The 26,902-nt window shown below is 42.3% G+C and overlaps 1 protein-coding gene and 1 long non-coding RNA gene across 5 annotated transcripts in view; one reads left to right on the top strand and one right to left on the bottom strand.

Moving 5' to 3' along the window:
- The window catches only part of LOC147020221 (uncharacterized), a 35,380-nt gene extending 10,714 nt beyond the window's left edge, over positions 1-24,666 (top strand). Inside the window, exons 2-3 of the long non-coding RNA XR_015061720.1 lie at positions 18,194-18,293; positions 24,401-24,666. This is a non-coding gene — a long non-coding RNA (uncharacterized LOC147020221). The remainder of the gene's footprint in view (positions 1-18,193; positions 18,294-24,400) is intronic.
- A 116-nt stretch (positions 24,667-24,782) lies between these two features.
- Positions 24,783-26,902, bottom strand: part of DCAF11 (DDB1 and CUL4 associated factor 11) — a 45,248-nt gene continuing 43,128 nt past the window's right edge. For 3 of the 4 annotated variants that reach the window (XM_085895397.1, XM_085895395.1, XM_085895398.1), the window contains one exon: positions 24,783-25,766. In XM_085895397.1, the coding sequence (XP_085751523.1) occupies positions 25,710-25,766 (57 nt within the window). In that variant the 3' untranslated portion in view covers positions 24,783-25,709. The remainder of the gene's footprint in view (positions 25,767-26,902) is intronic. The other variant, XM_085895396.1, reaches the window with a different exon arrangement.

The raw sequence follows: 26,902 nt of genomic DNA, 5'->3' as shown, positions 1-26,902 counted from the left end.
TTTGTAGAGACATTTAAACAGAGGAAAAGAACATAAAAATGCACAGCCAGAGGATTGAAGAGGAAAGACAACAGTAGGATAGGGAAAACAAACATCTCACTGTGCATACGCAACACATATCTATTGCACAAATAGGACGTCACACTTATCTAAACAAATGCTAAGAAATAACTATCGTTCTACTAAACAGTTTTAATAACCCCTAAAGAACTTGCCAAAACACTGCTTTCCCTCCATTATATAGAGACAAGTGCATGCCCGTCGGTGTGTGCCCGTAGGTGTGTGGCCGTAAGTGCAAACAAACAAAAAAAAACTTTCAAACCGCGTGCCAGAAACAACAACACACAGGCCATTCCTTCGCTCGCGCTTGGCCGTACATGCAAAAAAAAAGCTTTCAAACCGCGAGTCAGAAACAACAACCACACAGGCCATTCCTTCATCCTCACGACAACCACACAGGCCATTCCTTCATCCTCGCGACAACCACACAGGCCATTCCTTCATCCTCGCGACAACCACACAGGCCATTCCTTCGTCCTCACGCCAACCACATTTCCACACACAGAGTTAATTAAAATTCAAATTAAAATCAAGTTTACCTCCCTGTCTTTGCTTGCCATGACATTCGCTGCCATGTAACCGGCATGGCCCGTGACGTCATCGTTGGCCGGCCGCGCACCGGCCTACGCAGCCATGCCTACGCAGCAACGTGTCATGTCATTGGTTGGTAAATAAATGGCCATAACTTGGGAACCACTTGTCCGATTAATATCAAACCTTGAAAATGCACATCCTCAGGTCCCCAGTAATATACCTGGCAAGTTTCAATTAGATCGGACCAGTGGTTGTCGAGAAACAGCGGTCTCAGACACACACACACACACACACACACACACACACACACACACACACACACACACACACACACACACACACACACACACACACACACACACACACACACACACACACACACACACACACACACACACACACACACACACACACACTACTGGAATTATAGATAGATTAGTAATATAATTATTATTACTTGATAGTACAGTACAGTATTTAGAGGTTTTCATCTCAAAGAGTTCGTCTTAATGGGATTCCACTGTAATTAAGTTTACTTAAAATGCTTTTAATACAGAGACGATTAATGGCTGGGGTAGTCTATATTGGTAGTGAGTGGCTCATGATAGTAAGTATCTCTAAAGCCAGGTGTGAGGTCCAGAGGAGAGAACGGAGGAGTCGGGGAGGAAAAACCAAGTTTATAAACTAGCCCAACACAGAGGAAAGCATCGGTCACACCAAGAATGATGATGGTAATGATAACTGTAACGATAAAAAGGAGATTGTTCGAGTATGTATGTCTGGCAGTAGTAACACCAGAATGATAACTCTAAGCCCAAAGGATACTCTTGGATGATAACAATAACTAAAGTTATGATCATTGCCAGAGCGATTTTCTTTCCAACTCGAATGAAAATGGTAAAGGTTCCTGGTCAATCAAGGTCTGCATTTCCACATGACCTCAACATCATGCACATTTTGGCTCCAAGATTGAGGAGGGGAAGCACGAACAACTAATCTTTACATCCATCCCCTCCCTCAGTTGGAAAATGTCATGGACCCACATCCATCTGTCTTGTACACAACAAAATCAAGACAAGAATATCCTCCTTATCTCTACTGTCTGCCATATTGGTGGAAAAAAAACGAAGTTGGTGTTGAGAGACAAACATCAAACGATTTATTGTCCTCCTTTTTCATTGTTGATTGACTGAACATAAAAATATTTAGTTATTGTTATTCTTCCTGTCAAAGATCAACGTCATTATGACTGAAGGTTTAGAGCATGTCGTGGCTGAGTGCAAATCTGAGTTGCTCATCTCGAACAATGCAGGCTTGAGACAGCAAATGATTATCAGGTTAAAAAATTTAGACAGCTCATTTCAATTCATTTCAAGTATGACAACTATTAGTGAAGGTACATACCTCACAGCTATTTTAAAGCTCAAGTGCAAAAAGGAACTTTATTTTTGGTAGTGTTGTTGAGGCCAGTTACTTGCTTTATCCTGTATAACTTGCTACAGAATTGTAATACTGCAAGACAAAAGAAAGGACAAAAAAAAAATGTTTTCCACATCTTAAATAGGGAACAGGTAAAGGTCATTTGGTCCATCGGGTCTGTGGCATATCCACTTCCCATGACTCATACCGACTACCAGAACAAGTCAAGATCAAGGTGTGCCCATAATCTTCATGGAGCATCATGGTGCTCATGATAAGTCATAAACTTTGCTGGTTGAGAACCTAACCCTGGCAGGTTGTTTTCCACTCCAATGCAGGCTGCAACAGGTTATGGCAAAAAGTTGGAACTGTTCTTGGGTACTGGCACACAATTGCCTGCTCTTGCAAAAGAAACAATGGGATCTTTAATGTTCACAAGCAAATGGTTACAGTAACAATGGCACCTGGCCAGCTTGATTTTCCTCTAAAGGACAATGTATGCATTAATGCAATGCCTTGCATTAGGCTGTGAAGCAACAGCCTGAAAGTTCAATATTTGATTGGGAATTGAGCCCAGAATACACAGCTCAAAGGCAGGTACCCTCCCAATGAGCTATCCTGCCAGCCCCACACCTATTACAGGTCGTACTAATGAGACAGTTAACTCCAAACAGGGGATTTTGCCAGAGTTTGAGCACACTACGGCCTACTTCTTTAGAAAAATACAATGCGATCTTTAACATAAGTGCAGATGGGATTATCAGATTTACAGTATGTCTTATCCAAAAGATGGTAAGATCCGTGATGCAGTCCTCCCTGCTGGAGCAGTTAGTTGGAACAGCATCTTTCCTCATTCCAATAACAGTTATGTTGTTCCATAATCTCCATCTGCTCATTTGGAAAACATCAGAGAGTTGTCTTTCATTTTGGAACATCCATATTTTGGCCCTCCAAAAATAATGCAAAACAAATCTTCATATCATCTGAAACTAATACCTGGAAAGACACCAGCTCTTCAATTTGACCTCACCAGCAGAAACAACCTATCAAACAAGCTCCAATGAGCTAAGATCCTCGTTCTCTTAATGATGACGTCATAAAACGAATATGACGTCATTGTGATGTATCAGGTTTGCGATAAATTATCTGTGCTAATGCCCCGCTTGATTCCCGCAAATAAAATTCAAACAGCTTGCCTAGTTTCGGAGGTAATGGTGTAGGCGATTACCATTAGCGGCGATATTATGACGTCAACTTTTTTTCTTGGAAGAATTTCCAAAACTGGAGATGGTTACTGCCTGCGCGTGGGATTTCTGCATATACATGGCAAGATTCACGAAGATCCGATGAAAACTCTGGGTTGTGAAACAAAAAATGTCAAAAAATAGGAATGACGTCATAAAAATTGATGACGTCATAGTGATGTATCATATGTGCGGTAATTCATCTCTGCTAATGCCCTGTTCGATTCCCGCAAACAGAATTCAAAAAGCTTGCCTAGTTTCGGAGATAATTTTTAGGCGATTTCCATTGGCGGAGATTTTTGATGTCATAACTTTTTTTTCTCGGAGGAATTTTCAAAATCGGAGATGGTTACTTGTCTGCGCAGGGTATTTTTACATATATACGCCAAGTTTCAGGAAGTTTCGATGAAAACTGTAGGCTGTGAAACAAAAAAGTCCACAAGAACAACAACGTGAGTAAGACTTAGAGATCCTCCACGAGGATCTAAAAACAAACTATGCTTGAAAGCCGGTTTGAGGTCAGAATCACAACCTGGTCAAACACTTGCAATGCCGTATGTCTTTCAATCCTAACAAATATCACACTCTCATTCTGTTTCTCCAAAAGGATGGTCTGGAAAACTCTCTCATCTGCTTTCTTAACAATCCTCTTAAAGAGGTTCAGTCACTCAAATTTTTGGGCTTCACTATCTGCCATGATCTTTATTGGGCAAACCACATTTTTAAGGTTGGCCTCCAAAGCCAGTCACTGACTTGGTATCCTCCACCCTGAAAAGTCCTTTCTTGGCACACCTGAACTCTTATCCACCTCCAATACATTCATCCGCAGCTTGATAGAATACTGCTCTTCTCTCTGGTCTGGCACCACTGCCTCACACCTTGCTCAGCTTGACGTCGTGGAAACTTAAAGATCATTGAAATCTTCTGTGATGAAGCTGAGTCGATAGGCCGATCACCTTCCCATTGTAGACAGGTCGGTGACCTCTGTCTTCTTCCACCTCCTTTCTTATCTTGCAACCTGTGCTATTTCCGTGCTCCGTAATCCCCAGGTTTCTGGATGGGTGCATGCAGTCTGCAGCAACCCCCTTTTAATGAAACTTCCAAAATCCAGAATCCCTGCTCACCTCTACTCATTTGTTCCTCTTTTTACCCGCCGGTGGAGCAAGCTTCCACATACTCTTCCCTCCAGGGTTTGAAGACAGCTTTTCACCATCATCTCAGATTATTTGCTCATCCAAAACAATGATCTTTTCTCCACAAGCCCACCTATTTCCAACTTTCCAGTTTCTCCTTCCTGAGGATTTGTGGCTGTATCCATATTTTCCACCCTGTGTATCCTTCCTTAGCCCTCATTCTTCTCCACGTCCCTTATTTGTCCAAGTCTCCCTCTAATTTGTCCCTCAGCCCTGCTGTTGGTGTGTTCCCCCTCTCTTTCTACTGTTCCTTTTGTTCTGTTACATCCTGATCTATTCTATGTTCCAACTCTTCCACAAACCTCGACATTGCACACAAAAAAATGGAATCCACCTCGGAATTCTCATTGTCCACCTTGTTTCCGCTGGTCTAACACTCTCAGCCTTCTTTCCATTCTGCCTATCCCCAGCCCCACAAAGATATGCATGTTCCTCAAATAAGTCATTGCTTGTCCATCTGCCCAATTCCAAGCTTTCTGCTCACCTGTACACCGTTATTCAATCTCTCTTCCTTTCTTCTAGGGTATCAGAAAATTTCCATCTTATGTTGCTTAACAAACCAAACCAAAATCCTTTATTCTCACACTAACCGTTTCTATCGACTCCAATTTTTTTTGTCTGTCTCTCTGTCTCTGTCTCTGTCTCTCTCTCTCCATGTTTAGCTGCTGTTCAACATCCCACTGTGATTCTCCTGAACTTTTACCCTCCATCATTCAACTTTACCATCAACCAAGATAACTGTAAAATGTAGTCGTTTAATGTGGGAATGACACTAAAGATAGGACAATGCAGTCCTATCTTTAGGACAATGCAGCCATCCCAGAGAGCATTATTATTTATGAAAACAAATATATGCATAAAAATATGGTTTGTCCCTCATTCAATCTTTATTTCCTGGTTCGTCATCCTTACATGATTGAACAGATTGAGGTGGAGAAATATTGACCATGTCACTGCCACAGTATGATTAGGACTTAAGGCTTGGTGTTGGCTTAATGATTAAGGTGGCTAGCTTAAGATCCAAAGGTATTCAGTTCAAGCCCTCTTTTTGTCATTGAATTAACACTAGGTGGGTTGACTCAGCTTGTCATAACGAGTACCAGCTTGCTGGTAATGGGGGCACTGCATCAGTGGTACAGCCAAGCAGCCGTAGGCTGCACACGAATAAATAAATAAACAAGAAGACATCATGCAGAGCACGATCCTTGCAAAATCTATAAAACAAATTTGACCTCAAAAATAATTGATGGTTGAATTCAATGATCAAATAAGCAACTCCTCTTCAAATTTCAAGTCAATCGGATGAAAATTGACAATTTTAGAAATCCGGCCTACGTTGACCTTTTGGCCTATGTGGACCTCAAAAATAATTGACTGGTTGAATTCAGTGACCAGATTTGAAAATCCTCTTCAAATTTCATGTCAATCGGATGAAAATTGAGGATTTTAGAAATCTCACCTAAGTTGTTGACCTTTGACTGAGGTTGACATTTTGGTCTATGTTGACCTTAAAATACTCGACGAGTTGAATTCAGTGACATGAAATATAAATCCTCTTCAAATTTCAATTCAATTGGATGAAAATTGAGGATTTTAGAAATACCAGCTTAGTTGTTGACCTTTGGCCTTTGGTTGAGTTGTTTCCTTATGACAAAATCTACCATTTGGTGAAGTTTCGTGAAGATCGGTTTAAAATTGTGACATGTAGGCGATAAACAAACAGACAGACAGACAGACAGACAGACAGACAGACAGACAGACAGACAGAATAACAAAATCAACTGACCAATATACTTGAAAAATCTTCGATTTTGCAAATAACAAAATCAGGACTCAGATTATGCTCAAGTAAATGCTATGGTAAGGAAGGCAGATTACAAGGGGATGAGATGCAACATTAAGAGGATATAGTGCAGTGTCAGGACAGAGAGCGATATGTCATAGAAATATAACCTACACACATGTACAAGCATATCATAGGAATGTACAGACAATTTATTCCAGTAAAAACAAAAGGTAGGAATACAAAGAGGATAGCGTGGATAGGTCGAGATTAGGAAGGCCGAATCAATCAATAATGAGAAAGCAATGATATTTATTCCATCAGACAATTATTAAGACAATTCCAGAGGAACGATCGGGGAACTAACTTCAGGCCAAGAGGTTTAACTTCCATTGTAGGAAAAGTATTTGAAACCAAATGGAATTGGTTTCCTTCCGTGCTCTAAGAGGAGCTGTTCACGTGAGACATGCAAACTACCTGGTTAATTTGTTTGTAGTGCAGAAACTGCTGCCCTGACAGCAACTGCTCTGAGACAGCAAGCAGTGTAACCTGGTATCAAGAAACCTCCAAGAAGACCAGACCACTGGCTACCACCACTCGAGGTAGGCCTGGAGTGTTAGTAACTTGTTCAGGGTGGCCATGATCACTCATCGAATTTTCACAGAAGACTGTGGGATATTTAACCTCCATAAACGACCAATGTTGGTAGTCACATCTCTCCAGCTTAACGTCCTTCCAATGGTCCACGCACACATTGATGTATCACCCTGCCCACACAAACACCATGATGAGTTTACAGCTGGGTCGAGACTCGAGATTTGAACCCAGGCTTAGTCAGCTTTGAAGCAATTGTGCATACCTCTCAACTATCTTGCCAGCATGTGGATATCTCTTAATGTAATTGTCCTATATGTACAAGCTTGTACTATGAGCTTGCGATCAATGTTCTAAAGGATTTTAAAGGTGAAATTTGTCAGGTAATGTGAAAGTAAAAATAAAAATAAATATAAACGAGGAAGCATCTGAAAATGTAAAGCCTGTCTGTTTGTATTGGGACTTCTTGTTTCACCTGCTAAACGGTACCTTTGACCTTTTGACTTAGTGATTAATTTGGATTCTCTATATTATCATAATAAAACTTTGTTGAAAGTTTGAAAAAAAAAAAGCTCAAATGATAATTAAAATTCCAGGTCAATTGGATGAAAATTGACGAGTTCATGGCACACTGACCTTTGACCTTTTGATCAAATTCTTAATTTTTCTCAATATTCTCAAAATAAAACTTTGTTGAAAATTTGATAATAAAAATCTGTAAGAGTTAAAAAAAAAAGTCATGGCCCGGACAGACACACACACACACACACACACACACACACACACACACACACACACACACACACACACACACACACACACACACACACACACACACACGATTGCAAAACTCCATCTCCCGCTGTGTGGGGGACAGGCTAAAAACATACTGTCGCAGATTCGCGCCCGCCGGCGTGCTGACGGCCACGTAACTCGAATCGCGGCACGTCGCCCACCGGACGGACAATCCAGTCGTGACCCTCTCGGACTAACGCCGGGAACCAGTCATGGGTGGATCTTTCGGTCTCACCGCGATCGAGCCAATCGGCCTCTGGGTTCGGCCCATTTCCAAATCGGCCCATTTCGGCCTCTGGGTTCAGTTGGGCGAGTTCGTTTTCCTGTACAATTAATATTTCCTGCACGGGTATTTCATCCTGAGCCATGGATTCTACACATTCTACATCCATTTCTAATACCCCCGGCTCCCGCTCGCCTTGAGACGCCATCTTGCTTCTCTTAAAGGGTTAATTTGAATCGCTCGTAATTTGGAGGGAATCGGGGGTCGCTTCTCTCACCCCTGGACCGATTCCCGTGAATTTAATTGGAGACAGGACAGCCCGTTTTCCCGTTCTCCATTACCAGTGCTGCGAGGAGGGCAATGAGTTTGTATCCCACTTCTGACACCAGTGTCGCGGATTCGCGCCCGCCGGCGTGCTGACGGCCACGTAACTCGAATCGCGGCACGTCGCCCACCGGACGGACAATCCAGTCGTGACCCTCTCGGACTAACGCCGGGAACCAGTCAGGGGTGGACCTTTCGGTCTCACCGCGATCGAGCCAATCGGCCCCCGCGTGGGATAGGGTTGCTCGCCAAATTCGACCTACCTAAGTACCCACACGGAGGGTAGACCGGGCGATCGCACCTCGCCGCAGGTCGACTTCGGACACGGGCCACTTAAGCGACCCGTTCCGTACTATCGGGATAACCGAGCGGTGTTGTTCGTCGGCCTCGACGGTTCGATTAATTATCGGGCGTCTTAGCCCAGGACCAACCCTTTACGTGAAGCAAGATGGGGATTCAATGAAAGAAATGACGAAGCGAAGCGGGAAAACAGTTCAACATAAAGCACATTTATTCGCGATGAACGGAAAGCACACATATACAATTCCACCAAAAGCACATGTAAAAGGAAAAGAAACACAATGCCATTTTACACAAAAAGCAAATGTAAAAGCGAAGACACAATGCAGAGCTATCCGACTACCGAGCACACGGCAACACTTATACAATTCTACTTCACAGACGGCGCCGACAACACATACCCAAAACCAAGAAAAAGAACACCCTCAAGGATGAGGCGGGCCTGGGGCCGAGACCGGGTCGGGCCTACCCGTCTGATGATGAGGCGCGAAGTGGCGATGGTGCCCCAACTCCGCGGGCCTCGCGGACAGTGTCTGGTAGGGGGTGGGAAGAGGCCCCCTTTTGTCGCACTATCTCAGCGCGGGGGGAAACAGGAGGGGTTGCTGATGCTCGGGGAAAGGAGGATTTTTATTCTGTCTCGGGTCCCGCGACGAGCGTCTCCACCTCGACCAGGTCGCGCCGTCGGCCTCCCGCCTTCAGCTCCCGGCACCGACGCGAGCACCCCCTCGTCCGTCTTCGCCGCCGCCACCTCTCCACAGCTCCGCCGACAACTCGTTCCAACGCACAGCTCGTACCAACGCGCAACTTCCTTCCAGCTCCACCGACGACTCTCTTGAACTCCGAACTCACTCTTTCCAACGCACACCACCTTTCTGACGAACGCAGCCGCTTATCTAAGCCCCGTGGCTTCGCCTTTGACCCCCTGCCTTCGACCTTTCACCTCGCTCCCCATTGGCCCGAGAAAAAGTGGGCGTGAATGCTTTTTGATCCATGAATTTGCATATAGCGACCGCCCTCCAACGCCCTGGAGGCGGGGCCAAATCGCCCCTCGCTCACCGATTGGACGGAACAAAAGTGGGCGTGAGTCGTTTTTGATCCGTTTTTCTGCGGAAAGTCCGTGATGTTTTGTACACGCTGTTCGGTGCGCGCCCTGCACGAGTCCAGTACCGGTACCCACAAGCGGCGCAAGAACGGTGGCGATGCGACGGTTGCGAGGTGTAACGGTAAAGGTCGTGGCTGTTGTGGTGAAGCGGTGTTTTGGTGGGTGGTTGATGTTGTGATGACTGTTGAGACGTGGTTGGTGGTGGTAATAATGGCGGTTGGTCCAAAATAAAGATAGTAAAAGAAAAACGGCTATCCTGAAGAGTCGCAGCACGCATGAATGACATTTATTCCCTCTAGACAACGGGTTTGGGCCTAACTACACATATACTTTCCGAGATATCTCACCTAAGGGACCTGAATGGTGGTTTGCGAATTTGGTCAACCACAACAATACCAAAATGCCGGCGAACTATAGTTTTCTGAACATGTCAAACATGAAAGGCGACCTTCCCGCCTCCCTCCTGTCACTTACAGCACTTATTGGCTTAAAGTCTGACAAGAAGATAAAAGTGTTTAAAATGTCGTTGCAGTTTTGCCATTTATTCCCGAGGACGAGATAACCTTTGGTCTCATAATGTAAGATGAGGACTCTCAACCACCATCCCATGCACACATTGTGGGCCTGCGTGGGTGTGTCGCTACTGTGCACTGAGCTTTATTACATGTACTGGGTAAGGCCATTACAAAAGCAGTACAGTAGTTGTTAAACGAAATTTTCTGCATGCACATGTGAGATTCCATGTGTCAATAATAATAATCCAAATTCATGGATAAGTTGTCATCCGAAAGGTTAATTCTCATGGACTATGAGCTGTGATTACAGGTTGTCTTAAAATGCAGCAGTCTTTGGCTAAGTTCCCAAATTAGTGAAATCCCACATTTATACTCACCAAATCCAAGAATTACTTACCCAGGCTTCCATTCGATGCCTCATTGCTGATCCAGGAAAGGAATGCTCACAAAATGATCCTTGCTCCCAAGAAAAGGTGCACACAGTTATGAGAGCTGCATTCTGTCTGACTGTTAAGGGGTGTCCCATCTACTAGGCACCCGATTTTATTAATTATTTTTCAATCCATGACTTGAGGCTCATCAGGGAGCTTGTACATACTGTATATCACCTGCAGGACAAAGACGTTGGTGTACATCGGTGTACTTTATCTTAAATTACAAGGACATTACTAAGGGGCATCGAGAGCCAGCACAGGCCACAAGGTCATTTCCCTTGGGGGCCCTCACCCCCCACCCTCTCTCTTACATTTGTGTTAAAAATTACAGTTCCAGGAGAAGCTCGGGCCCCTCGATGGACCCCGGGCCCCGAGTTAGTGACGCCCCTGAACATTAGTACACCGGTATGTTGTATGGGATTTGAACCTTAGTTTCTTGAATCACAATCCTCGGTATTCAGAGAAGAACATTAATAGGCCAATTTCTCCATGTATTCCATGTATATTTTCAATTATTATTATTATTATTTTGTATACAGCCTGTGGCTACTGGTTACATAATTGCTGGGAGCATGGCGATGCCACTGATGCAGTGCCCCTGTTTCCAGTAAGCTGGTACTCATTTTGATGACCTTGGAAGAATGATAGGCCGAGTCAACCCACCTGGTGTTAATTCAATGGCCGAGAGGGAGTCAAACTCAAGAGCCTAAGATATTAAGCCAGCCACGTTAACCATTAAGCCGACACACCAGGCTCATTAACAATGAGAAATGTCTTTTATCTCTTCAGTTGGATGGACGTTTAAAGGAGTAGCAGTTAGTTTACATGTGTTAATGACGTCACAATTACTCCACTGTGTGAGTGAAGAAACATGGCAAAGCCAGGGAATTTGATCAAGCAAGCTGGAAGCAAAATTATAATGAAAGTGAAGTCGATGGCACGCCATCTCAAAGCCCCATGCTTCCGACCCAAAGCAAAGTTAAAAGATGGCAAAAACTTCCACCAGGAATGACCAATATCAGGTTTTGAGTTAAAAAAAATTCCCGTTTTGACCCCTGTGACCTTAAGTCCTTAGGCGTTACAGTGACAGTAAGAACTTGAAGTGCGACACCCATTTGCACACGGACCAGGGGTCAAACCCAAAATTATTATGACCTATTTAATGTCTCCCAATATCGAATGCACAAGCACATTACCCACAAGGTGATTCGGTTACCCCCTTGCAGTGACACACGTGCACACACACACACACACACACACACACAGACACACACACACACACACACACACACACACACACACACACACACACACACACACACACACACACACACACAGACACACAATTGCAAAACCTTATCTCCTGCTACACTGGCATATGGGCGAACAAAGGGGTCCAGATACATTACCTCCATGCCAAATTTGAAAAAAAAATTGGCTCAGAAACGAAGGAATGATGCGCGATTATAATTTGTTAGAAAGAAAGAAAAAATGAGAACGGCACTCAGGAGAACAAAACTAGAAGGGTACATGGTCCACCATCAACCCATTTCTGGTAAAACGACCTAAATCCAGGATGACTGCTCTCCTCCACTCGTTTGTTCCTCTTTTTCCCCACCTGTGGAATCAACTTCCACATCCTCTTCAAGACAGCTGTTCACCACCATCTCACATCGTCCCCAATCCAAAATCATGATCTTTTCTACCCCCGTCAAGAACCACCTAAATCCTGCCTAATTTTCCAGTTTTTCCTCCTTGGAGTTTCCTTCTCCATGCATGCGTGTTTTCCGTTCTCTTTTTGTCTGTTACGTCCTGATCCATTCAGCGTGCTAGTTCTTCCATGAGCCTCGACGATGTATCGAAAAAAAAACAAAAACAGCAGAGGGTGCAAGACCAGAAAGAAGGCGGTAGAGGACAGAGACCACTGACCTGTTTGCGATAGTGAAGTGATAAGCCCATAGACTCAGCTCAAATGATGGAGATTCCAGTGATATTGAAGGCCTTGGTTTCTCTGGAGTCAAGATGGCAAGTTGGGAGACAGTAGAGCCAGCCCAGAGGGGACAGCACTATTCCATCAAGCTGCGGATGAAGGCCTTGTAAGTAGATAGGAATTCAGGTGTGCAAAGGAAGATAAGAACTTTGTATGACGGAGGATACCCGGTCGGTGGCTGGCTTTAGAGGACAACTTTGAAATGTGGTTTGCCCAAGAAAGATCACGGCTGACAGTGAGACCCAGGGGTTTGAATGACTGAATTTTCTCAAGAGGATTGTTAAGGAAGTAGATAGGAGGATTTGCCAAATGGTCCTTTCGGAGAGAGATAGTTTGTGAAAGCGACTGTTGAACCACCGGTGGATGATTCACAGTAGGCTTTTACAACTGCCCGGGATCGGGTCAATCCACCACCGCCTACCTCGGCTGTCGACGTGCCGTATCATCTCAAATATAGCAAGAGTATCTCAAGTCTTTGGAGGCAGTCAGTTCGAGTTCTCTCAGCACGCACAACTGAAAATGATGTGAGAAGCATAAATGTTCCCACAGATCTGTTCAAGATGTTGTGTTCTGCTTTCCCTGCTGTTATTTCCCACTGAGAAACAAGCTACGCTGAGGATTGAATTATCAACAAGATGTACAGAACTGGAAGAAGTTTTTTTTTTGAAAGATTGCCTAAACATGCTGTTTCCAAAGTTCATTTGGAATGTATGGAAAAATGGAAATGCTTCAAAGATAGCGACGAAATGGGATCAATAGCAGTGAACGTTTCGAAAAGTCATGGGAGCACCGTTGAGAGAAATGGATTACCTTACGAAGGTTGATGACATTGTCAAGTTACTTTCAAAGCACGGCTTACCGATCGATTCGTGGGCACGACGAGGGAAATCAAGCTAAATTGAAAAGGAATATTTTTGAATTTTATGATTTATTTTCAAAGTATGACAAAACTTTAAAGAAAACGCAGGTTAACCCCAATCCGAACCCTAACCTTTAATTTCAAAATGAAGCGTTACAGATCTGTGCACATTTAGTTTGCAAAGAAATTGTACAGGCATTGAATAAGACCGGGATTTTTGCTATAATTGCAGACGAGGCCAAATCAATGAAGACAGAGAAGGTTTCAGTTTGTATCAGAAATGCATAAAACCTCGAGATCAGATAAAGGTTCCTGTGCTTTGTTAATTGCTCATCTTCCAAAAATGCCGAAGGAATTTACAGTGGTGAGAAAAAGTTTGTGAACCCTTTATAATTTTCTGTATTTGTGCTTAAATTTGACCTAAATGTGATCAGATCTTCATCTAAGTCTGAATAAGAGATAAAGGGAACCTGATTTTAAAAAAAATAGCAGAAAAAAAGAGGAAAAAAATCTACTTTTTAATTTATTTATTGAATAAAATGATCCAACATTCAATTTCTTCGTTGGAAAAAGTATGTGATCCTTTACATTCAGAAACTACTGACACCTTCCAGAGCAGCAATACCTTCAACCAAACGTTTCCTGTAACTCGTGCTCAGTCCTACACATCATCATGGAGGAACTTTGACCCATTCTTCCAAACAGAACTGCTTCAACTCCGAGATATTTATGGGCTTTCTTGCATGAACTGCTCGCTTCAGGATCTGCCACAACATTTCAATTTGGGTTGAGGTCTGGACTTTGACTTGGCCATTCCATAACGCAAAATCTCTTCTGCTTCAGCCATTCTGTTGTAGATTTACTTGTGTGTTTAGGATCGTTGTCTTGCTGCATGACCCACTTTCTGTTAAGCTTCAGCTCACGGACGGATGCCCTGAAATTCTCCGGTAGAATTTGCTGGTACAATCCAGAATTCATGGGCAATGATGGCAAGCTGTGTGCATACATTTTGATACCTTGCCATACGCTGGCTAAAACGTCAAGGTGTGACACAGCCCCTTTACAATGGTGTTGAATTTTCTCCATTTGTGCAATATGTGCCTGACAGTTGATTAGTGGAGCCCAACATCTTTAGAAATGGTTGTGTAACCCTTTCCAGACCGATGAGCATCGGCAACTCTTTTTCTGAGGTTCTCAGAAATCTCTTTTGAACAGGGCATGACATGCTTCCACAAACCTCTGGTGACGAACAAAGTTTACGACTTTCATATCGGGCAAGGCGATCCAAACTCTCTCCTGATTTCCATCCCATTGATTGAAACACCTGACTGCGATTACCCCATTCGTTGGGATGATTAACCGAGAGGATCACATACTTTTCCTACAAAGAAATTGAATGTTCCATCATTTTGCTCAATAAACAAATTATAAAGTAGATTTTTTTTTGTGTGTGTGTGTGTGTGTGTGTGTGTGTTATTTGTTTAATCAGGTTCCCTCTATCTATTATTAGGACTCAGATGAAGATCTGATCAGATTTTAGGTGAAATTTAAGCAGAAATACAGAAAATCCTAAAGGGTTCACAAACTTTGTCTCACCACTTACACTGCCATAAACAAAGCTTTGGAGATGAATGGATTACAGAATGTGCCAATAGTTGACACAATATTATGATGATGTGGTCAAGACAGTTTGTGGCTGGGCCAAGATTCAAACCCAGGATAGACAGCTTCGTGGCGAGTGTGCGTACCTTCAGGTCATCCTGCCAGCCCACATTAAGGGAAGGAACAAATGAATATTAAAATTAAGATGATGTTTATGTATGTGTAACACCTGGGAGACATGATTCATGAAGTGCTCGCTTTTGTTTATTCAGTCATTTGTTGTTATGCCAACGGTGTCAAATAACTTGTCAAACTCGTCTGGTCTGGTCTGGTAAACTTGTCAAATAATTAATCAGCAAAAACAAAAAATAAGAATGATTAAATAATGAACATAACTTGCTTTCTGGTGAGTTCAACCACCCCAACACTAACTATCATACCCCCAACCCCCCTCCCATTCCAAAAAAAAAAAAAAACCAGACAAATCAAACTACACCGATGGAGACATAACAACAAACATATCCTCCATGGCATGCCAATCAAGGTTGGATTAAGAGCATTGATTAATAAGAGAATATAAACGAGTCGGAGACACGATTGATTATTTACTGTCGTTGTACATGTTGACGAACCTCAGGTTTCTCTTGTGAAGAAATTTTTTTCAGGACCTGTTCTCTAGTTTGTTTGATCTCATGACATTCTTCGCAGATGAAAAGACTTCATTTTTCGTATAAGTTTAGAGGCATTAAAATAGGAGGTGGATTGTGGGAGACTTAGCCTTATAGTTACAACACATTGTATCGAGTCACGGCTGGCAGGATAGCCTCCAGGTACGCACACTACCTCCCCTATGAGCCATCAAGCCTGGATTTGAATCCCGCCGACCCAGCTATAATCTGTCATCACAGTGTCTCACAGGCAGGATGATTCATCGATGTGTGTCCTACCCCTTGGGTGGACGTTAAACTGGGCGACCCGTCTGCCGGCATTACTTGATGAAAGTTATAGATCCCACGGTGTCCTTCGCGAAAAGTCGGTGAGTTATCACCGACACCATGAACAAATTACAAATTCCTGCTTTAACGACTGCTGGGAAGGCAATGGCAAACCACCCGGTATAACCCTTGATGAGAAACTGCTTTGGTTACACCCACGCTCTGGAAAGAGACATGGTCCACATCTCACGGCAATCAGTCACATTTGTACAGTCCTCCAAGCAAGCTCCATGAATGAGCGATGGAAGGTGTGGAATTAAAATAAATATTTATCGGGGAGGTCTTCAAAGCGAATAAGAGCAAGAACATCATTCTCAAATCGGGTAGCAAGACCATGAGAAACACCTTTAGGCAATGACTCATCCTCACCTGCTCAATGTACTGTGTGTCATTTCCTATTTGCATATGTTTACTGTAGTTGTTATACTACAGTTGGCATCGTTTGAAACACCAATTCACAAGGAATTCGTTTTACTTGATCTAAAAGTGAGCTGTTTGAAGATCATGTGACCACCTTTTTGAATATCACTTGAAAGGTCATGAGAAATAGTTGTTAATCTCAATAGCTAGTTACCTGATTACCTCCCTCACCGAAGATGGAGGAAGGTTCTGATTTCACCCCTGTCTGTCTGTGAGCAGCATATCTCAAAAAGTTGTGGACGGATTCAGACGAAACTTGGTGGACAGGTTGGCTGTGTGACAAGGACAAATTGATTAGCTCTTCAAACAAAACGTTAAATGTTCAGCCTGGTGTTAAACTACCCCCCCCCCCCACAACTAAACTTTCCCCAACACCCCACACACTCAAACCCTCACCCAACATGCTCAAACCCACCTTCTCTCCAAACTGCCTATGGCATCCAAGGCCAATGCCACACTTGGCTTATTGACTTACTCTACTCTCGTAGCCAATGTGTGGCTCTCGATGGAATCCTTTCATCTCCTCTCCCTGTCATAGTACCGTACCTTAGCGACAAAATGGACAAGGATCGTTACACGGTGGACAAAAGCGCCATTTTTGCACCAGAGCTGCACATGGGACTTATGATGAAAAAAAAAATCATGCTCCAAAATGAACAATGGGAAGGATGCTTTATGATGTCATAATGACGTAATCACCTATTATTTACCATATAAAACTAAGTCGGTATCAAAATTCCACCATAAAATGCTATGATGTGATATTTAAGACATTTTCCTCTATCACCATTGCAAAGAAGTAAATAAAGCCACTGCAATTAAATTTTTACAAACAAACAAAAACAGTTATAAAGTGCTTCCTGAACAGACCACACAGTTATACATTAGTCACATATTAATGTATCCTAATGGTAATACCAGACTTCCAATGTGAGGTGTAATAGATATTGTAATAGCACACTTTTATTATTTGTCTCATCTGTTTCACGAGAATATTGCATTGTATCATCACCAAGATTTTTCAAACAGAGATGATGATGATGTCCAAATGACATCATAGCACCTAATTGGTCAGTTTTGATTACAAGCAATGATTAACAGCATATTCCTTGACCTGGAGAACATACCTGTATCAACTTAAAACCTAACCATAGCATTCTGTGATCATATTTTCCTAACTTGTTTGTATTATTATGTAATTAAACATGACGTCATAAAAGACCCTTCCGGCAAGCCAATTTTTTTTTTTTGGAGCCTGACTTTTTCTTAATTCGTCAGTTGATGCAGTTCTTTGGTGAAAAAATGGTGCTTTTGTCCACCGTGTAACGATTTTTTTCACGAAGGTACCTCACTATCAAGGCTGGAGTGCCCCCAAGGCAGAGTTCTGGGCCCTCGTCCTATTCCTGATCCTAATCTTCATTAATGATCTCTCTGACTTTCTGGAAAACCCTCTTTATCTATTTGCTGATGACTCCACCCTCTACTGTGACATCCCTCATCCTTTAGACAGGCAGGTAGCAGCCTATTCCCTATCTTCAGACCTTGAAAAAAAATAATATGGACAACACCCCAAGAGCTCAACTAGTGGAATAATGATATCGAGGAGGAAGTCAACGTGGGATGGAATCAGCAAAATGTAACAATGAACCAATGTTTTAGCAAATACCTATTTTATTGGGCAAACCACCCTCCCCCACTGTAAACCCACTTAGACCCAGATTTATTTTAATGGGATGGTGTGAACAATCTTTGGTATAGCATGGGTGATGAAGGTTGTGGGATAATTTCATCGAATTTGTGTGTGTAGTTTCAGAGAAGTTGGAAGTGTTTACGGATGGATGGTTGGACGGAGAGACTGACGAATGGATGACGGGCCATCCCATAAGCTCTCCGGAACGACACTACAGGTGAGCTAAAAATCACAACCTAGTCAAACACTTGGAATATGTCTTTTAATCCTGACAAATCTCACTATCTTTCTCTGAAAGGACCATCTGACAAACCTTCCTATCTACTTTCTTCACAATCTTCTTGAGGAGGTTCAATCATTCAAACTCCTGGGTCTCCCTAACAGCCATGATCTGTCTTGGGCAAACAACATTTCATCGTTGTCTGCCAAAGCCAGCTGCCGACTGGGTATCCTCCATTGTACAAACTCCTTCCTTGGCACACCTGAACTCCGATCTGCCTACAAGGCTTTAATGCATAGCTTGATGGGGTACTGCTCTCCCCTCTGGGCTGACTCTCCTTCCTCACATCTTGCTCAGCTTGACAATGTGGAAATCAAGGCCTTTGAGATCATTGACATTTCCCTTGCTGAAGCTGAGTCTACAGGCTGATCAATTCACCATTACAGACAGGCTGGTGGTCTCTGTCTTTTACCACCTCCTTTGTGGTCCTTGCTCTTTCCATGCTTCCCCCCCCCCCAGGTTTCTGTTGGGCATACACACATGGTCCACATCGACCTCCTTCTGGTGAAAGTACCTAAATTCAGGATCACGGTCACCTTCACTTACTCATTCCTCTTTTCTCCCACCTGTGAAACAAACTTACGTATTCTCTTCAACCTCATTCTTTCCCTTAAGGTCTTCAGGACAGCTGGTCACCATCATTTCAAATTTTCCCCAATCCAAAACCATGATCTTTTTCACCCTCGCTAATCCTTCCCCCCCCCCCATCATACCCCCTCCTTCCAAAATTTCCAGTTTTTCCTTCTGAGAGTATCTCCTTCTGTATCTATCTTCTCTCCACCCTACGCATCATCTCCTGCCCTCCATTCCTCCCCACACCCATTGTTTGTCGAAGTCTGTCTCTACCTTGGCCTTCAACTCTGCCGTTAGTGTTTCGCCCCTCTCTCTGCTGTTCCTTTTATCCTGTTGCATACTGATCCGTTTAGTGTTCTATTACTGGCTCTTCCACGAGCCTTGACTATGTATACAACAACAAAAAACCTTTGTTAAGAGAATATGGAGAAAACTAATTACTAATTGGGTCAAAATGTTCGAAGGTAAAGTCACAGTAAGTACAAAGAGCCCTCATTAGCCCGTCCCCCACTGCGCGGCACAAGATGGCCGGTTTTGTAATCGCTTCCTCCTTTCTTCATTTTGTTCACCACTTGTATTTCGAGATGCTTTCTACTTTACCATTTGAGCTCTTGTAATCAATTATTCCACCAACCTGTATTATGAGAATATGGAGAATGCTAATTAATAAAATTTACATTAAAAAAAAGTTGTTGTTTTTGTCAAGTTTAGTTCAAGTGCAAAGCAGACGTGGACGGGCTTTGTTTGCATTTTGGGATACTTTCTCGTCTCACAGTTTTTGTCAATGCTCTAAGCTCTTTTCTACAAGAATTAGATGGTAAATAAATAAAAAAAATAATTAAAATATCCACCAAGGGAGGCCTGGGATGTGTCCGAGGACAAAATAAACCGAATCTAGTATTTTTAGCAAGTATTTGAAATGATCAGTTGAAGAAAATAATCCTCACAAGTTTGAACACATCTTAAGAGAACAAATAACTCCGAAAGAAGAAAGGATGCCAATTTATATGTCATAAACCCCATTACCGGTTGTCTTTCACATCAAGGTGAAGCAAAAGCAAACATGTGTTGTCTTGCTGAGACCTACTGCAGCATTGAGAAATTCTCCAGCATTCAGAAACGTATACAGTGATCAACAACACTAATTGGGTGATTTAAACTTTATTAGCTCTACCACTGAAGGTGAAGGAGGTGATGTTTTCACCCCTCTGTATCTGTTTGTTTGTGTGGACGAATTCAGACAAAACTTGGTAAACATGTTGGGTGTGACAAGGAAGAATCGATTCGATTTTGGTGAAGATCCAGCCCAACAGTGGGATACAAAAAGTAAACTGTTCAGCCTGGCGGAGATATGTGCTCTATCGAGTGCCGTTCTCGTTCTACTCTGCAATACTTGTTCCTGTGAAGACTCAAGATTAACAATGGATTTTATGAAATAGGAAACCGGCATTCGCCCTTTGACACAGCAAAATAATCTATTAGGGGCGGCTTTGGTAGTCGAGCCTGCGTTTGAATCTCAGCACAGCTATAAACTCTCACCGTGATGTTTGGCAGGCAGGGTGAGATTAATCTGTATACTGTTAAACCGGGCATCTCGTCCCGCTGGCTTTGCTTGGTTGACAATAAAGATACCAAGCTGTTATGAAAAAGAAAAGACGAGTTAAAAGACTTTCATGAAGAAAAGACTAGTTTTTGCTGGAACGCTAAACAAAGTACAAATTCCTACCCTGACATCCTGAGTCGGAGTGAACACCTATCCAGGATTGCAACCATTGCTAAAAAACTGCTTTGGGAGAACTGATGCTCTGTATAGAGCCATAGTTGCCAACTCGTCTGCTTTTGGCAGTAATCGACCGCTTTTTTTTAATCCTGTACTTGAACAACTTACCGATTTTATTGCCTAAGAATAGTGAAAAATACCGCTTTCACAAAATAATACATTTCATAAACGTTTTTCAATGATTTTCATATCATGACAAGGTTTCCGTCGGCTTTCAGGTGCAAATTAATCAGGAAACCATAATTATTCTGCTTTAATTTTGTGCAAAAGATTGTTTTGAGAATGTACAAATTTACGGTTAAGATTACATTTCCCTCCAGTGGGAGAGGGAGATGATCCCTGACCAAGTCACTTCGCTCCCCCGCACCATGGATCCTTTCCATCCTACCTCTTTTTCTTCTCTCAATGTTGGCAACTATGTAAAGCATGCGGTCGATTATGCTTATAGATAGGTAGGTGCTCCAAATTGTTGCCTTCTTCGACTTTCCCCATAAATTGTAAACTCTTTCTACACACTAGAAATTCCTCAACTTGTCTTAGCTCATTCTTTCATTATGCCTTCAAGTCAGTAGGCTCACTATTCTAAGTGCTGTTTCACGAGCTTGAAATCTTTGTTGAAAGGCGATCACATGTACCACGTTAATTCTGCCTATTAAGGAGAATAAAAGGGCAATGATCTATCCTACGAATTGAGTATCGATTCATGGCATTTTAAAACAAAAATGAGGAATTGCCCAAGTGTGATTGAACAGGATAACTACAAAGATAAATATTGTTGATGTTTTTTCACAAGAATCCATCACAGCGAGTGATATATATGTATATAATTATGGTTAATTCATATAACCAGATACAAAGCACCACCAGCAGTTTTCAAAAAACATCCTTGCGATGGTGAATGGTGTAAATGCAATGGAGGGTGTGGTGGAAGGTGGAGAAAGTCTCCAGCTCGGACTTTGTTGTTTGACGAGTAGAGGCACGTTAATATCCCAAACACACCCATTCCTCTTCCAACACTTACCTGCCTTGAGCACATAACCATTACCTCCCAACATTACTCTGACTTCCCTCCACCCACCACCCATACCCACACTCAATTTTTACCATGTTTTTTGTTCATGCTGCTATTGCTCAGGTTTATCCCAATTCATTCATGCTTTTCTTTCATTTCCGGATATAGTGCTCACTTTGTGTATGTTACGTTATCTTATCTGAGTATTATACCTTGCTTGAGTAACACAAGTGACAAGAAGTATTCCTCATTGGAATTTCTTAGCACTGCGAGAGGATTACTATGATGGTGGGGATTTTTGTTCTTCATTCCTTCCCTCAGAGAATGTTCAGTGTTAAGAATCTCCATTAAGTAGGGTCTGTGAGACAAAAACAGTGTTGTAGTATTACACTGTCTGTTTCACACCCTACTCAATACATTATAGGGGCAGAATGATGCAGGCTACACCTAGCTGAGCTGGGCGTATCACTATTTACGCCGTTGGCTTTTCTCGTCAAGACAACACCCAATGCCCCCAGAAGGCTTGGGCGTCACCCCCAAAGCGATGCATCATCATTTGCAAAGTGTAAACCTAAAAAAACCACCATCGTTGCATTCTATACACTGTATTTGTTAGACACATGAGAACTATCGCAAAAGCTTACAAATTCTGAATGTCATGATATCTTGCACAACAGTGAGGGAAGAGGTTTAAACTTTAATACCACACATAGGTTTAAACTTTGAGTTATTGGTGTATTGTATTGATAATAATCATTTTTTTTTAATAACAAGTGGTACACAAAACCTGAATTATATGACAAGTAACCCATTTAGCCACTTCACTTGAATGAATGTGTGATCTCAATTAAGACATATCTTCATGCTCTGTATGTATCTGTTATGAAAAGGAAAATACTTTTTAAAATCTGAGAATTACAAGATCTTTCCAAATTATCAATTTTATCCCCTTTACATCCTTATTTGTAAAACGATGCCCCACAAAGCAGTGAGGATTTACAAGGAACTTCAACCCAGGAGGCCATTAGGCCCATCAAGTCTGTGCAGTCGTGGTCAACATCTTCGTACTCCCCCATCCTTACTACTTCCAGATACCTATCCAACTCAATTTTAAAACTATCCACTGGCTCCACTGTCCCTGCCTTTGCAAGGATACCATTCCATGCATTCACCACTTTCTGAGAGAAAGACCCCTGCCTTACTGCCATCCTAACTCTCTTATTTACTCTGAAACGATGGCCTCTGGTTCTATCACTGTCCATTCTGCTGAAAAATTTTTTAGCACTTATTTTGTCCATAATCTTCATTAACCTCAACATCTCAATCAGATGCCATTGTAATCCACTCCAGTCCTGTCTCCTTATAGTCTAGCTAGGTCCGGGATCATTGTCCTTACTCTATACTGTGTGCTATCGAAGACATCTGTTCTTCCTCAGATGTGGCGACCAAAACTGTGTACAAAATTCCAAGATTCCAGAAGATATGACCTCCCTGTATCTTTACCACCCCCAGATCCTCCTCCTGAATCACACGCTCCAAGACTTATTATTATACATTATATTATCCTTTTCAGTATTCTTACGCTTACCCCAGCACCTTAAATTCCTTACGTCACACTGCATTCGCCAGTCTTTTGTTCAATCTCTAAATACATGCAGACTTTCCTGAATCTGAACATCCTACCCCTCATAAAGAGATGTAAAGTAAAAAACAATATCGATTCAATATATAAATCCTGTCTGTTTTTTTTTTAAGTTTGACTTTAGTTTCCCCCGAAGTAAATGTGTGCATCCTCAGTTCATGTATTTAGCACAATCCGAAGATAAGCCATTTTGGTGTCTGACAACTAGAATTTTTATGTCATCTGTCTGATGAACTCGACTCGACATTCCCATGATGTTGCTCATAATTAACGATATTATAGTTCATGAAAAACAAGGCAGACTCTTCTCTTGAGCGCCCCCTCATGCAAAAAATATATTAAAAAAAAAACATTCATGGGGAGGTTACAATAATACCAACAAACCTGTGGACCACACTTTTTGTTCGGTTATTTTCTGCTCTAATTTTTATTATTATTTTGTAATTCTAAGAACAGGGAAGCCTGAGAAGGCAGATAAAGAGGTACAGTAAGGGTGTAATGAAGTCACTTGGCATGAGCCAAGCCTAGCATCACAATGCACCTAACCTCATACGGGCAATCAGACACTGAACATAATGATTGTGTCGATGAGTTCTCTTACAAGGAACTTCAAAGCAGGGGCCCATAAAGCCTATCAAGCTTGTGCAATGGTTGCCAACCTCTGTTTTTTTTGTCTGTGTTCTCCATTTTAAATTGCTGAATCTAAAGTAAGGAAGCAGCACATACCATCTTCTGTATGACTCGGCCAGGGTCGGGTTCAAACTGCCAAGCTCCCAGACACACCGGAGTCTGCTATGAAATTCAACCTTGGTAGAAACAATAACCTCAGTTTACATGTTGGGTATTATTCAGAGGACTAATGCATATGTCACTTCATTCTTACCACTTTCAATGATCCCCTCGAGTTCTCACACTCAGACTTGTAGATATTATTTACCAAGTAGATAGAATTTCACGACTGCATTTTCCTCTCTCTGATTTTTTTCTCATTCGCTCATTGTTTTGAATTTCATTGTTGTTCTTGTTGTTTTGTGAAGCCAAAGACAGTTCTCTCGAACAAGTCTGCAGCAAGGAGACAGTCGATTGATCTCCCATGAGCGACCTGGAGATCCCCCACATCCAGGATGGTGTACCCCCACCTTCACAAAGTGAGGGCTACGATGGAGTTGGAGGGAGAGAGACAGAGACAAGAGGGAAAGGGCCGGTCCATGGTGCTTAATTGTACACGCGTTTCTGTCTGTCGTTCACCTCTCCCCCAAGTCAATCTTGATTCCTGTATAAAAAACAAACAGCATTAGTATCCCTCATGATTTCCTATTGCAAGGCAACATATCACTGAGCATCTCATTACTTTATAACACAATGTGAGAAGCTCCATAGTCTTCACACAGGTATTCTTAAAGAGAACATGAGCACAAATCAAAATAAATCATCAAATTTATTATACATACAATATTCAACAGGAAACATTTTATATAAAGAGAAGGCGTTTGTCTCCCAAACAGGAAGAAGTGCTGAAGTTCTGATGGGCTCGATGCTACTTAAACAATTGGCCATTTGTCCTCCTCCAAACTGTATCTCATGCAATGCCACTTGACATACCCAAATATGAAAAAGAAAATCTTGCATAAATTTATCAAAACATTTTTAATCCTCTAGAGGTAAGGAGAAGCAAACATTTCTTGAAAGATCTTCGATTCTGCTGTTTTGAAAGAAAGTGTGAAATATATTAAAATGCAGCCCACATCTTGCATCTGTCTCAATACTATTACTACTACGGACACTACCACTACGACTACTTCTTGTGGGGTCGGCCAGAGGAAGTTCTCATGAACCAGCTGCCAGGTCTGATGTTCAACTGAAGGTGGCAAGAATTTCCAGTTTGTCCAAGGTCGCTTCCTCTTCGCAAAAACTCGCTTCCTTTTCATGAAAGACAACGTTGGATCCAATGTCCACCAACTAATTCGAATAGACGGGCCGCCCAGCTTAACATCCATCCGCCGGACATCACACGTTGTGATTTAACACCCCACTTGCGAGGGGTTAATCGGACAGGCATCGATCTGATGGTCGGGTCTGGAATCCAAACCGGACTAGAGAGGTCAACGGTAAGTGAACTACCATGCACCATCCTGTGGGACTTCACATCAGCCTCAGCAAGGCTGGAAATATGCAGGGGATTGGTGAAGGAATGGGAGGGAGAACATTGGAAAACATGAGAAACAACAAGCTTAGCAATACCAGGAAAAGCTTCATAAAGGATTAAAGTGTCAAAATTAATTTGAAAACAATTCATGGCTTGACTTGTGCAGATTGCAGATGGAAAAAGACGATAACGGCTTGCTATCAAACTCCATCGAGGTCCTGCTGTTGGTATCGCCACACACCGAGAATTCCATCCCACTGCACACAAAAAGAAATGCATGACATGACATCACACAGCGAGTACACATGGAGAACCCAACACCCAACAATCCAAAACACGTTACATATATAACGAGAAAAATTACAAAAATGGAAATAATTACGGAAATGCACAGGCATTACGGGCGTAACAAACACCAAATTATAATAATCGCAACGTATTATTGGTATAACATATCATCAGAGGAAATCAAAAAGAAATGGGAAGACTTTGCACAATGTAGTTTGTATTTTGTATGCGAGCGTTTGGCTTTGCTTTCCACGACATCACACCTTGTTTTTCATCTTGCAATGTAGTATAGCAATGCGCAGCTGTGGGATGTTCAATAACGTCGCTTTGTAGCCATGTGACTTAAATATATTGATATATCTTTTAATAATCATACACAGCCTCAGTTCAATAATGTTCACATCTGAACTTTTCCCCAAGCCATTGTTGTGAGTACAGTATTGCTTTAGGGTCTAAATTGCAAGGTTATTTCACCACACTTGGCATCGTCTTGCTGGAAGGTGGAACCACATCTGACGAGTCGATGGCATCATAGATGTACTGATGTTCCACCATGGTTCGCTCTCGATGAGAACCATTCTCTCTATCGAGCAAACGTTCATAGTTCATTGGCAAACAAGATGAACTCTGCGATGATTTTTTTTTTTTTTTGGAACTTTGCAACGAAGTTTTACTTATATTAAGGTCACAGAACATCCTGACTTGAATGCATGTCACTGTTCCTTCATCGATGCTGGATCCAAATTGTGGAATGCTCTTCCAAGCACAATCACGTGTGAACCACCCCTACATGAAACTGCAGGATTTTAAAGAGAAGAGACACCACCACTACCACCACCTCACAAAATACTGCACATAAGCAGTGATGATGTCAGTCTGAAGTGTTTTGGGTTATCCCTTAAAACACTGCATGTACCCTCTTCAGTTTTGTACATTGTGACGAGGTACTTTCTCTTTTTTTCTCCTTCTGAACTATGTGTTGCAGTGCAATATGACAGTCCTGGGAGATATTATTTGACTCAATGCGACTACTACTACAATTGGGCATATTCTGATTATCCAGATTATAAAGTCTCCAAGTGCTATGAACGGTACAAGCCTATAA

This window comes from Eptatretus burgeri, chromosome 9 (genome assembly GCF_056783735.1).
Source record: "Eptatretus burgeri isolate ZD-2024b chromosome 9, Ebu_testis_v1, whole genome shotgun sequence".
Lineage (NCBI taxonomy): Eukaryota > Metazoa > Chordata > Myxini > Myxiniformes > Myxinidae > Eptatretus > Eptatretus burgeri.
Note: the sequence above shows the minus strand (reverse complement) of the source record. Positions and strands in the feature narration are given on the sequence as shown.